Below are 12065 nucleotides of genomic sequence, written 5' to 3' on the forward strand. Positions count from 1 at the left end.
AACTGCACATTAACATATCATATCTGCACACGCATACCGAAATGCCAATATCATGCCATCTAATAAAAGCCACTCTTCACTCTTAGGTAATCTTACCAGAAGTTGTTCAGGGGCAAGGGGGTGATGGGAGGAGGGGGTGGCATCTGCCTGTAGATATTTGCTTATCTCCCTCGTGTGCTGCAACGCCCGAGGGAGTGGGCAGACTATCAAAAGGAGTTTCCTTAAATCATTCAGAGGCAAAGACACAAAGACCTCAAGATAAAGCACTCAACTTACGAGTTTCATCTACCCTTTCCTGACTTTTATTAAAATGTACATAGATCCATATGGATTGATATATTCCATTCAACTATAGCCAGGAAGAGTTATTCATTTCCATTTGTTGGTGTTATTTCGCTCCTATATTCTAAGTGGGACATCCCATTAATTACTCTTCTCTCTCATGCATGAGCCCTGGAGGAAGTTATCGTCCAATAATATTCACATAATCCGGTGTTTTATATCAGAAACAGAAGTGTTTGCAATCAGTTTAGGGATAACTCCCATATCTCCTGTTCACAAACAGTTTGTCCTGTAAGATAACAAATGGGATGAAGCCAAATCTTTAAAAGGGAAAGTTTTTAGTTCAATAATCACTGGGCTGTCAGTGGAAAGGGTGAACTTCTCTGCTTCTTCTCAAAAGGGTGGAGCAAACATTCCCAAATGTGCACAACTGTGTAAAATTTTTGTAATCAGGTAAAAGACAGACCAAAAACTATTTTAATCTTTGTTTTTTTCCAATACTATAGGTATTTTTCTCAGCTTTGCTCAAAAGTTTATTTTTGCTCTTTCATCGGGCACATTTCTAAATGCCTGTAATATTACTGAAAATAAAACTAAAACAGTTAGTTTGCACTGGTAGTGAAAACCTTCAACCTTGTTAGACCAATAAGAGTAAAAGCGGGTGGAGCTTCCCAGAGCTTGTGAGCTGCAATAAAAGAGGCCTGAATTTGATGCTGTCTCTGGCTGGTTTGTCGGTGGTTGGCCGGGCAGTGGAAGGGGGCCGAAGGGGGTGGCTGGTTGAGCGGGCAGTATCACAGATAGGCTTCCCACTGCATTCACGCCTGCCCGATCTCTCAGCAATTTAATGCTGGGGTGGACGAGGACTCAGATGGGCTGCGCACCCCTGCCCCAGTTGAGAAACATAGGAAATAGGAGCAGGACACGGTCATTCGGCCCTTCGAGCCTGCTCCACCATTCAGTATGATCATGGCTTATTCTCTATCTCAACGCCATCCTCCCGCTCTCTCCCCAGAACACTTGGCACCTTTAGAGTCCAGAGATCTATCAATTTCCTTCTTAAATATATTCCCTTAACGGCCCTTTCCTGCCCAGCCTCAATTTTTAATCTGGCGGGAGGACTTCCCGAGTCTGGAGGAAGCCCGACAATGATCCAGTTCAGGCCTTGGGCGAGGGATGGGGGCGGAGTGAAGGTTCCTCCATCAGGGGTGGGTATGGTGCTGTAGTGATATTGTCGCTGGAATAGTAATCCTTATTCCTAGGCTACTGCTCTGGGGATACGGGTTCAAATCCACCACAGCAGCTGGTGGAGTTTGAATTTACTTACACAAATTCTGGAATAGAAACTAGTCTCAGTGATGGTGACTATGAAACTAATGTCAATTGTTGTAAAGACCCATCTTGTGCACGAATGTCCTTTAGGGAAGGAAATCTCTCATCCGTCATCCTTACCTGGTCTCGTCTACATGTGGATCCAAACTCCTACATTACTCCAGAGTAATGTGGTTGAATCTTAAATGCCTTCGGAAGTGGCCTAGCCAGTTACTCTGTTCATGGGCAATTACAGATGGGCAATAAATTCTTTCTTTCCTGGGACACCCGCACCCCATGAACGAATAAAGAAAAACTTTGCCCCCACCCCTTAAGCCCGGTAGCTGCAAGGACGCCCCCCACCCGGCCTGAGGCCCCCAGAAATTACCTGTTGCTGGAATTTTGGGATTGAGGCTCTGGGTGCTACTTCCAGTCCCGGTCCTTTCCACTCCTCGAGCCTCAGGGACCAGAGAGCTCTCGACCAATCAGAATAGCCAGCAGCTCTCTGAGGCGGGACTTCCTCCCAGTGAGGGGCAGAAGTTCCACCTGCAGCCAATTGACTCTCATCCCAGAGTGAAATGGCTGCGGGGCAGTGGGAGTTGGCGGGAATGTGTTCACCACCAACTCTTCGGATGGCGGGAAGGGAATCCTAGCCCTGACCATATGAAATAGCGGAGCGGGCTGGACGGGCTGTGTGGTTTACACCTGCTGCTATTTACTCTGTTCTTGTGTCAAATTTGTCTGTAACCCTCCTGCAACTTGTGACATTTTACTTTGTTAAAGGCGCCCTATAAATGGAAGTTATTGTTGTTGCTGTAGTTCTGTATCTTTTATGTTTTATTTATGGTCGTTAATGATGAAGTGAGGAGAATGTCTGAACCGCCCTTGTGGATAACCATTAGGAAACAGCTGTTACTGGTCAGGGTCACTGATTCCTTCCTAACCTGGTTAATAATCTTAGAGACCATGGGAAAGAGATCAACAGTTCAGACCTTGTGAGTGTGACAATAAAACAGGATTAACAGGAAGAGTCCCAGTCAGAAAGCTCACAGACAAGAAAGAAGCAGAGAGTTCCTATTTACTGCCTAGTGTCATCCCCAAGACACCGGGCAAGAACAACCCAGGATGTGGAATCAGGAAAAGCCTGTCCAGCTCCCTTGGCCCATTGAATAAGGAAAGTTCCCGAGACAGGACTTCCGCAAGATCCTAACACACATCTTCTCACAAACACCCCATTTCTGACCATCCGGAGACAGGAAGATTTGGGCCCATGGAATTTACAAAAGAATATTTCAATACCAAATAAGCAACTCTGAAATCAAAATAAAACATTATTAAAATAAAGAAGGCGAATGTTCAAATCTCTCTGTGGAGAAGCTGGATTATTTTTTCAGGTCCAGAGAAGGTTCAGGGTCCTGAACTGTTAACCCGAACTTCTCCACAGATGTTTCAGGATCAGCCTGTCCAGCATTTTCAGATTCAGTTCATTTTATTCTGTTTGTATTTCACCCCCATTTCTTTTGCTTTTATTTCGTGTGAAGCCATCAGCTTAGTTTTTATTCTATTTGTGCTTGTTTTTTTCAGTCATGTAAACCTGAGAAATCAGACAGAAATGGTGCTTAATGTCTAGTAAAGAATAAAATGGTAAATTCACAATAATCCAAGGAGCGAAGCAATATCATTATTATTTCTCGATTCTATTCATTTCTCACTATGAAATGTGGAACAATACAACATAATTAACAGACAGAAACTATTTGCTTACATTGCACATTGTGGCTGTTTTTGTAACACTGACTGTAAATGTGAATCTGAGCCGCTCTGTTATAGTTCCCAGTTCCGGCCAGTAGATGTTCCCACACTCCGGAACAATGAAGTTTACAGATTAGAGAAGAACACAACACAATAATTGTTCACATTGTATTGGACAGGGGAAATTTGGGAATAATAGGGAAGACTAGCTCTAGGTCCATTACACAGGAGACGCAACACACAATAATTGTTCAGATCTGACAAAGAGAAAGCGCGGGTGTAGCACATGCTTCTTACTGATCTCTATTGAGAAGGAGCTGGGCCGCAAGTGTCATTTTCTTGTGGTCTCAGCTCTTTTAAGAGAGATGTGGTGATGCTGAGAAGAACCTCCAAGCTCAGAATTCAACAACTTATATATTTTTATTTGCATCTTTTTGAGCATTGTTTTCTTTGCCTTTGCCAATTTCGGCGTGGCCTTGACCCACCATGGGGGTTGGGGGGAGGTGGTTGGCTTGGCAACAACTCATCCAAGACTCATGTCTGCAGCCGCAGAAAGGCCAGCGGTCTCCCTGAACTACAGAATCCCCAATTATTGCACCTCCTCACCCCCGGTCAGCTGAACAATCCGTGGCACCATGGGTTTGGCTCTGGCTGCACTCCCCAGTTGACCCGTCATTCTCACCAGTATTCAGGGCTGAATAAATGTTGTAGAGCGAGATGCACTGAGGGGATTAGTGCACTACTGGCCTTGTCCTCTTGACAGCCTGGCACTCACCCATTTCCTAAGAGGAAAGGCTGGATCGGCTGGGGTGGTTTTCTTTGGAACAGAGGAGACTAAGTGACCATTTATTTGAGGTGTTTACAATTATGAGGGTAGAGCTGGAGTGGATCGGGAGGACCTATTCTGTATAGTTGCAGACAGGGTCACCCAGGAACATTAATTAGACAATTAATAGGCAGGTAAGTAGCACAATGAATGAGAGGCTGCTAACTCAGTCTATCACCATCAAAAAGTATTCACTAGATCACTGATTATAAAATTAAAGTTTAGATCAGATTGGGGAGATTCATTTATGAACCATTCAGGAATCTAATTCATCCATTCCGTAGTCTGTCGATCTAATACTGTTGATTGGAGAAGAGGTTTGTCTTGGGATTTTGCCCATAACGGGGTATATAGTAAATCGTCCGGGTTTTTTGGACTCGGCCCGATTCTCTTTTCCATTGTTTGTTGCTTTCCCCGATGAGGTGTTAATCCCTGGCGCTCTCTGTCTGTTCCAGTGGATACAACACATCCCAGCCGCTCTAGTACAAGAAGATATGGGGAGCACCCCGGTGTCTGCATGAACATTTATCCCCCAACTTGCTCCTCTAGTGAGAAAGTGGCATTAGAAATCAGCGGCCTCACAGAAACCTTTCAATTTCCATTTCAAGGATCTGAAACACCAGTTTTACACCCGAGTGACAAGTTCCACCCACTTCCCAGCTGTGGCTGTTGCTGGTGAAGTCACTGTAATTGTCGACTCAAATTACCCTGAGATGTCGCTGTTGGGGCATCTCCTAGAATGATCGATGTGACTGTTTGATACAACTAAGCGGAATACTCGGGCACTTCAGAGGCCGCGAACATGACAGTCAATCACATTGGAGAGTCTGGAGTCAGAGACAGAACAGGACAGATAAGGATGGCACGTTTCCTTTACAAGCACTCGGGCAGATTAATGATCAATGACAACAGTTTCTATTTAAAATCCAGCTTCTGTTAAACTGAATTAAAATTCTCAAACTTTCATCTGAACTCATGTTCTCTGGGTTATCAACAAAACCCCAGGATTGTTAGTCCAGCAACATAACCCAATACACAATTCTCCCCTGATAGTTGAAATCGACTCCATTAAATGGGCCACTTATCTCATTGCAAATTGTATGCTATGAGCGTTAATTGGGTGTCAGTGACAACACCATAAAAGCGTGTAAAAGCCTTTACAAAGTGTGTTTTTTTGTCCCTGTTACCTGTTCTTTCCACTGTATCAGTATTAATCTCTCATTACTGTATGGTGATTATGTTGACATTTCTGAGTTGATTCCTTACATTAAACCATAGAGTCTTATCTCTCTGTCCCTTGATCTGTCAGTCTCTGGCCCCAGGAGATATCTAATGCCAGATCATCTTTCTTGTGTGAGCCTGTTGTTCGAATCTGGTTATTACTGATTTCAAATTATTGGTTCCCTTCCTTGATTTTTTGAAGCCTGATGAACACAGTAAAACTTCACTATTTATTTAGAGTGAGGGGAGAATAAACAAACTGTATATGATGGGGAATGTAAAATAAATCAGGAAATAATGTAATGTACAACAGGCCCATCAGTATCTGGAAAATAATATCAATCCAACAAAGCTACATCTTAAGGAACCTGACCCAGAACATCAAACTATCTTCTCTCTGTTTAAATGCTGGTGATCCTGCTCTATGTTCAGACCACAACCCATGCATTAGGCCCGCAGAGTTTCAGGCTGTGGGTCCCTACATGGATCCTGTCCATTTACTGCAGTGTAGTTTCCACTGGGTCACTTAACTTCCACAACTTGTTACTCTTTGAGCGGGTGGGTGAATTTACCAGGTCACCATCCTTATTTGACACACTCCAGTCCTCTTTGTCATTCCAGCTGTTTAGAAACTCACCCTTCAGTGTGTAAATTACAGCAATATCAATAGGGCAGAGTCTAAATTCAACACATTGTTTCAACAACTGAAGATTTCTTTCTTAGGGACGACAGAAAAGCATTGATAATTTCAGTCCAATCCCACGGTTACAGAATCCGCTGGAACCTCCCCAATAGGATACTCTCTCTGGGACACCCCATCCAGTGGGTGTTTGTCTCTATTGGACAGTGGGATCTAACCCAGCTGAACAGACCCTGTAGCCACCCTGAACCCACACAGGTTCACTTCCCAGCAGGGTCACTGGGCAGTGATACTGAGCGGGAGCCCTAGGGGCTTTACCCCCAATCCCAGGAATACTGAGTGTAATTGTCAATGTCCCACTGCAGCCCAGACTGATCCCCACCCTGGGCCCTCCCTGTCTGCACATTTCCCCAGTGCCCCATTGGGGAACATTCAGCCCCGGATATCCCGCAGAAGCAGCGCCTGTGGGGCCGGGCGGCTGAGTCTCGTGACCCTGTGGCTGGGCCTCTGACGTCACAATGGGAGATGACGCTCACTCAGCTCGAGCTGGAAACTGGGAAAGGGCCATTAGGATTTAAACCTGGAGCGCGGCCGGTTAAAGGGGAGGGAGAAACTCGGTTAAAAATGTTCCTATAATGAGAACAGGAATGTTTATCAATCCTAAGGTTCGCATCTCACTCTCAGTCCAGATCTGGTTCCCTGCAGCAACTTCAGCTGATTTTCTCCATTTTGACTGAACTGATTGTACTCCAGCCTGAAAGAGATTAAAGATTAAACAGGAATAAACAGATTGAACAACAGTGTCAATAACAGGGAGACTGGAGTTAATGGTCCAAATCTCCTGCTCACTGGGTCATCAGAGACCAGACATATGGCTGAAGATGGGCAGCGGGTCCCTGGGATGTCCTGACCTGCGGGCCTACGTGGGAATTTCCCCAGAGGTTTAAATTTCCACTGGGCAATACCCCTGCTGCCCGGGACCCTGTGTGAATGTCTCTGACTCTGGGTAAGAATCGGAGACTTGGGACAAATCCACAGGACTTACCCGGGTAGTTACCCAGGAAATGTTAGACTGTAAAACCTGGTCTAATACCCGGGTAACTCCACAACTGAGTCCCCCAATCATCCCCCCCCCACCCCCACACTGACCATCATACTACACCCACACTACCCGATTAACCCCTCCAACCACCTCCACCCCCCACTGACCATCATAATACACCCACACTACCCGATTAACCCCTCCAACCACCCCCACTCCCCACTGACCATCATACTACACCCACACTACCCGATTAACCCCTCCAACCACCCCCACTCCCTCACTGACCATCATACTACACCCACACTACCCGATTAACCCCTCCAAACACACACACACCCCCAATGAACATCATACTAGACCCACACTACCCGATTAACCCCTCCAACCCCCACTCCCCACTGACCATCATACTACACCCACACTACCCGATTAACCCCTCCAACCACCCCCACTCCCTCACTGACCATCATACTACACCCACACTACCCGATTAACCCCTCCAAACACACACACCCCCCCAATGAACATCATACTAGACCCACACTACCCGATTAACCCCTCCAACCCGCACTCCCTCACTGACCATCATACTACACCCACACTACCCGATTAACCCCTACAACCACCCCGACCCCCCCCCACTGACCATCGTACTACACCCACACTACCCGATTAACCCCTCCAAACACCCCCGCCAACCCGACTACCTCCTGACCCTCCCACCTCTGTCCTTGACCAAATCTGACTAAACCCCCGGCTCTACAGCCCGACCCAACAACGCCGCTGACCCAGACCCATTGGCCATCAACCTGACCGCATTAACCCCCTACCCCACCACTCTCCCCTGACCCGATTAGACTCTGCTCGGGTGGAGCTCCCCGGGGAGGGGGGGTCACTGCTGAAGGTCCCGGGAGGAAAATGAAGCAGTTTCAGTTTGGGAGAATCTTGTCGAGCAGCGGCAATCCGCTTTTCATTGCTGCTGTTTGATAGATTCAGGACCATTTATATTTTAAATCCCATTTATATTTTAATTATTACACTAAAAATTAACACAAACACTCTCTTGATCAGATTTGGAGTCCTACAGGTCAGGATGAGTCGGCTGAATGCGGGGACAGATTGGTCTGTGAAGCGGTTGTATACCAGGTTCAGATCCGTCAGTGAGCGGTTTGTACTGAGAGCGGAGGCGAGATACTCGGCACAAGAATCAGTGAGACGGTTACCCCATAGACTAAGGAACAGGGGGAGAAAAATAACAGGAATCAGGGTAAATCCACAGTGTTTTAACGAATACTATTAATAATAATATACGGTAAGAGACATTCCAAAAGCACAACATCCATTTATAAAGGAAAAAGAAAACACTATTAATGCTGCAAATTAAATATAAATATAATATACTGGAAATACTCAGCAGATCAGGCAGGTATTTGTGAAGAGAGAATCAGAGTTAAACATAGAAGCATAGAAACTAAGAGCAGGAGTAGGCCATTCGGCCCTTCGAGCCTGCTCCACCATTCATTATGATCATGGTTGATCATCCAACTCAATATCCTGCTCCCGCTTTCTCCCCATATCCTTTGATCCCTTTCGCCCCAAGAGCTATATCTAACTCCTTCTTCAACACATGCAATGCTTTGGCCTCTACTACTTTCTGTGGTATTGCTCACCAATTTCTGGGTGAAGAAATTTCTCATCTCAGTCCTAAATAGTCTATCCCGTATCCTCAGAGTGTGACCCCCGGTTCTGGATCCCCTACCATCCGGAACATCCTTCCTGAATCTACCCTGTCAAGTCCTGTTGGAATTTGATAGCTTTCTTTGAGGTCCCCCCTGATTCTTCTGAGCTCTAGCGAATATAATCCTAACCGACACAATTCCTCCTCATATGTCAGTCCCGCCATCCCAGGAATCAGTCTGGTAAACCTTTGCTGCACTCCCTCTATAGCAAGAACATCATTCCTCTGATAAGGAGTCCAAAACTGCGCACAATACTCCAGGTGTGGTTTCACCAAGGCCCTGTATAATTGCAGGAAGACATACCTGCTCCTGCACTCGAATCCTTGGGCTATGAAGGCCAACATACCATTTGGCTTATTTGCCGCCTGCTGCACCTGCATGTTTACCTTCAGCGACTGGTGTACGTGGACACCCAGGTATCGCTGCACATTCCCCTCTCTCAATTTATAGCCATTCCGAATATAATCTGCCTTCCTGTTTTTGCTACCAAAGTGGGTAACCTCACATTTATCCACATTATACTGCATCTGCCATACATTTGCCCACTCACTCAGCTTGTCCAAATCACACTGAAGCATCTCCACATCCTCCTCACATCTCACCCTCCCACCCAGTTTTGTGTCATCTGCAAATTTGGAGATATTACATTTAGTTCCCTCATCTAAATCATTAATATATATTTCGAATAGTTGTGGTCCCAGCACCGATCCCTGCGGTACCCCACTAGTCACTGCCTGCATTCGGAAAAAGACCTGTTTATTCCTAATCTTTGTTTCCTGTCTGTCAACCTGTTTTCTATCCATCTCAATACACTACCCCCAATCCCATGTGCTTTCATTTCACATGCTAATCTCTTAGGCTGGACTTTATCGAAAGTCTTCTGAACATCCAAATAAACCACATCCACTGGCTCCCCCTCATCAACTCTACCAGTTACATCCTCAAAAAATTCCAGTACATTTGACAAACATGATTTCCCTTACGTATATCCATGCTCACTCTGCCACTGTTTTCCAAGTGCTCAGCTATTAAATCTTTTATAATGGACTCTAGAATTTTCCCCACTACCGACGTCAGGCTGACTGGTCTATAATTCCCTGTTTTCTCTCTACCTCCCTTTTTAAATAGTGGGGTTACATTAGCTACACTCCAATTTGTAGGAACTGTTCCAGAGTCTATAGAATCTCGGAAGATGACCACCAATGTATCCACTATTCTGGGGCCACTTCCTTAAGTACTCTAGGATGTAGATTATCAGGCCCTAGGGATTTATCGGCCTTCAATCCCATCAATTTCCCCAACCCATTTCCCTACCAATACCGATTTCTTTCAGTTCCTCCCTCTCACTAAACCCTGAGTTCCTCAACGTTTCTGGTATGTTATTTGTGTCCTCCTTTGTGAAGACATAACCAAAGTATGTATTTAATTGGCGGCCACTTCTTTGTTCCCCGTTATAATTTGCCCTGTTTTTGACTGTAAGGGACCTACATTTGTCTTCACCAATTTTTTTCTCTTCACATACCTATAGAAACTTTTGCAGTCAGTTTTTACATTCCCCGCAAACTTACTCTCATGCTCTATTTTCCTCTTCTTAAACAATTATTTGGCCCTTCTTTACTGGACTCTAAACTGCTCCCAATCCTCAGGTCTGTTGTTTTCTCTGGCCAATTTGTATGCCTTTTCCTTTTATTTAATGTTGTCTCTAAATTCCCTTGTAAGCCATGGTTTGTCCACCCTTCCTGTTTTACATCTGCGCATGCCAGGAATAAACAATTGTTGCAGTTGACCCACGTGCTCTTTGAATGTTTGCCATTGCCTATCCACCGTCACCCCTTTAAATAACGTTTTCCCAATACATCACAGCCAACTTGCGCCTCATACCATTGTAGTTTCCTTTATTAAGATTCAGGAACCTAGACTCAGAATCAACTTCATCACTCTCCATCTTGATGAAGAATTCTATCATATTAAATTCTGAGCTGTTATTAGAACTGGGAAATAGCAGTGAATTGACAGGTTATATGCTACGGTGTTTGGGAGATCTGCGGGCAAGGAGAGATCAGAATGGGATCTGCGATGTGATTAACTGACAGAAGGGATGATTGTGCAAGACAGCAGCACAGTATCTCCATGTCACTCGGGGGTGGGGGGGGGGACATGGGATGGTCCGTGGCTCAGGAATGATGTTTGTGGTCGGGTTGTGGATAATGGCTGTGATCTTGCTGGAAGCTATGAAGGCAACATCCCTGGTTTACTGATGTCTCCCTGGAGGCGCTTCCTCAGAATGCTCGGGCTCGGAGGGAGGTCTTGTTCCCTCATGAAAGGAGGAGGAGATCGGCCCAGTCAATCCAAGTAAGCCTGGGTGGAGATTGCTGAGGGGGTGAGCAGGTGTGGGGCACGTGGTTGCAGTGACACAAAAGGATCAAAGTCCTGATGTGTTCTGGCAAGGTGAGTGCAGCACCAATGTTAAACGTACAGCCTTATACGTGACTAAGGATGCCCAGGTAGCAGCATTGACTGTCAGAGACATGTCAGCCTCTCTGTGGAAGGCCCTGGCCAGTGAGAGTTGACCCTGCACTGCCAAGACTGAGTGTCCACATGCAGGAGGCATCTCTGTGGTGACATGATGGACAGCCAGGCTGACATCAGCATAGACTAATGTGTACCTTTGATGGGTGAGTAACCATAGAAATGTATGTGCTTGTAGAAGAGAGCACATGATGTCAGGGAAGGAGCCACTAAGACTGCTGGCGTCCAGATCTTGCCATCCTTACACCAATGGAAGATGAAGTGCTGCAGCTGGGAGTCCTGAAGGCAGGGCGGATGGTTGGTGGAGCTGAGAGATCGAGTGGCCTAATGAACGGGCACAGGAGAGCCTCTGGGGTCCACAAAACATAATGCTTCTCTATCCATCACTGGCCACAGATTGTTGTCTGAAGGAGGTGTTGGAATAAGAACAGAATAACTAGGAGCAGGAGTAGGCTATTCAGCCCCGAAGCCTTCTCCGTCATTTGATAAGATGATGGCTGATCTGATTCTGGCTGATCTGATTCTGGCCTGAACTCCGCTTTCCTGTTGATCTGCGTAACCCTCAATTCTCTAGTCAATCAAAAATCTACCTTAACTCAGCCTTGAATATATTTAATGACCCAGCCTCCACTCGCCTCTTGGGAAGAGAATTCCACAGACTAACTAAATTTCTTCTCATCTGAGTCTTAAATGGGAGACCGCTATTTTTTAAAACAGTGTCCC

The 12065-nt window shown here is 45.7% G+C and overlaps 1 protein-coding gene across 1 annotated transcript in view; it reads right to left on the bottom strand.

Moving 5' to 3' along the window:
* The window catches only part of LOC144692036 (NACHT, LRR and PYD domains-containing protein 3-like), a 132657-nt gene that overhangs the window by 74172 nt on the left and 46420 nt on the right, over window positions 1–12065 (bottom strand). The window contains 2 exon segments of the mRNA XM_078560593.1: window positions 6708–6783; window positions 8132–8305. Of these exon segments, the coding sequence (XP_078416719.1) occupies window positions 6708–6783; window positions 8132–8305 (250 nt within the window).

This window comes from Cetorhinus maximus, chromosome 16 (assembly GCF_964194155.1).
Source record: "Cetorhinus maximus chromosome 16, sCetMax3.hap1.1, whole genome shotgun sequence".
NCBI lineage: Eukaryota > Metazoa > Chordata > Chondrichthyes > Lamniformes > Cetorhinidae > Cetorhinus > Cetorhinus maximus.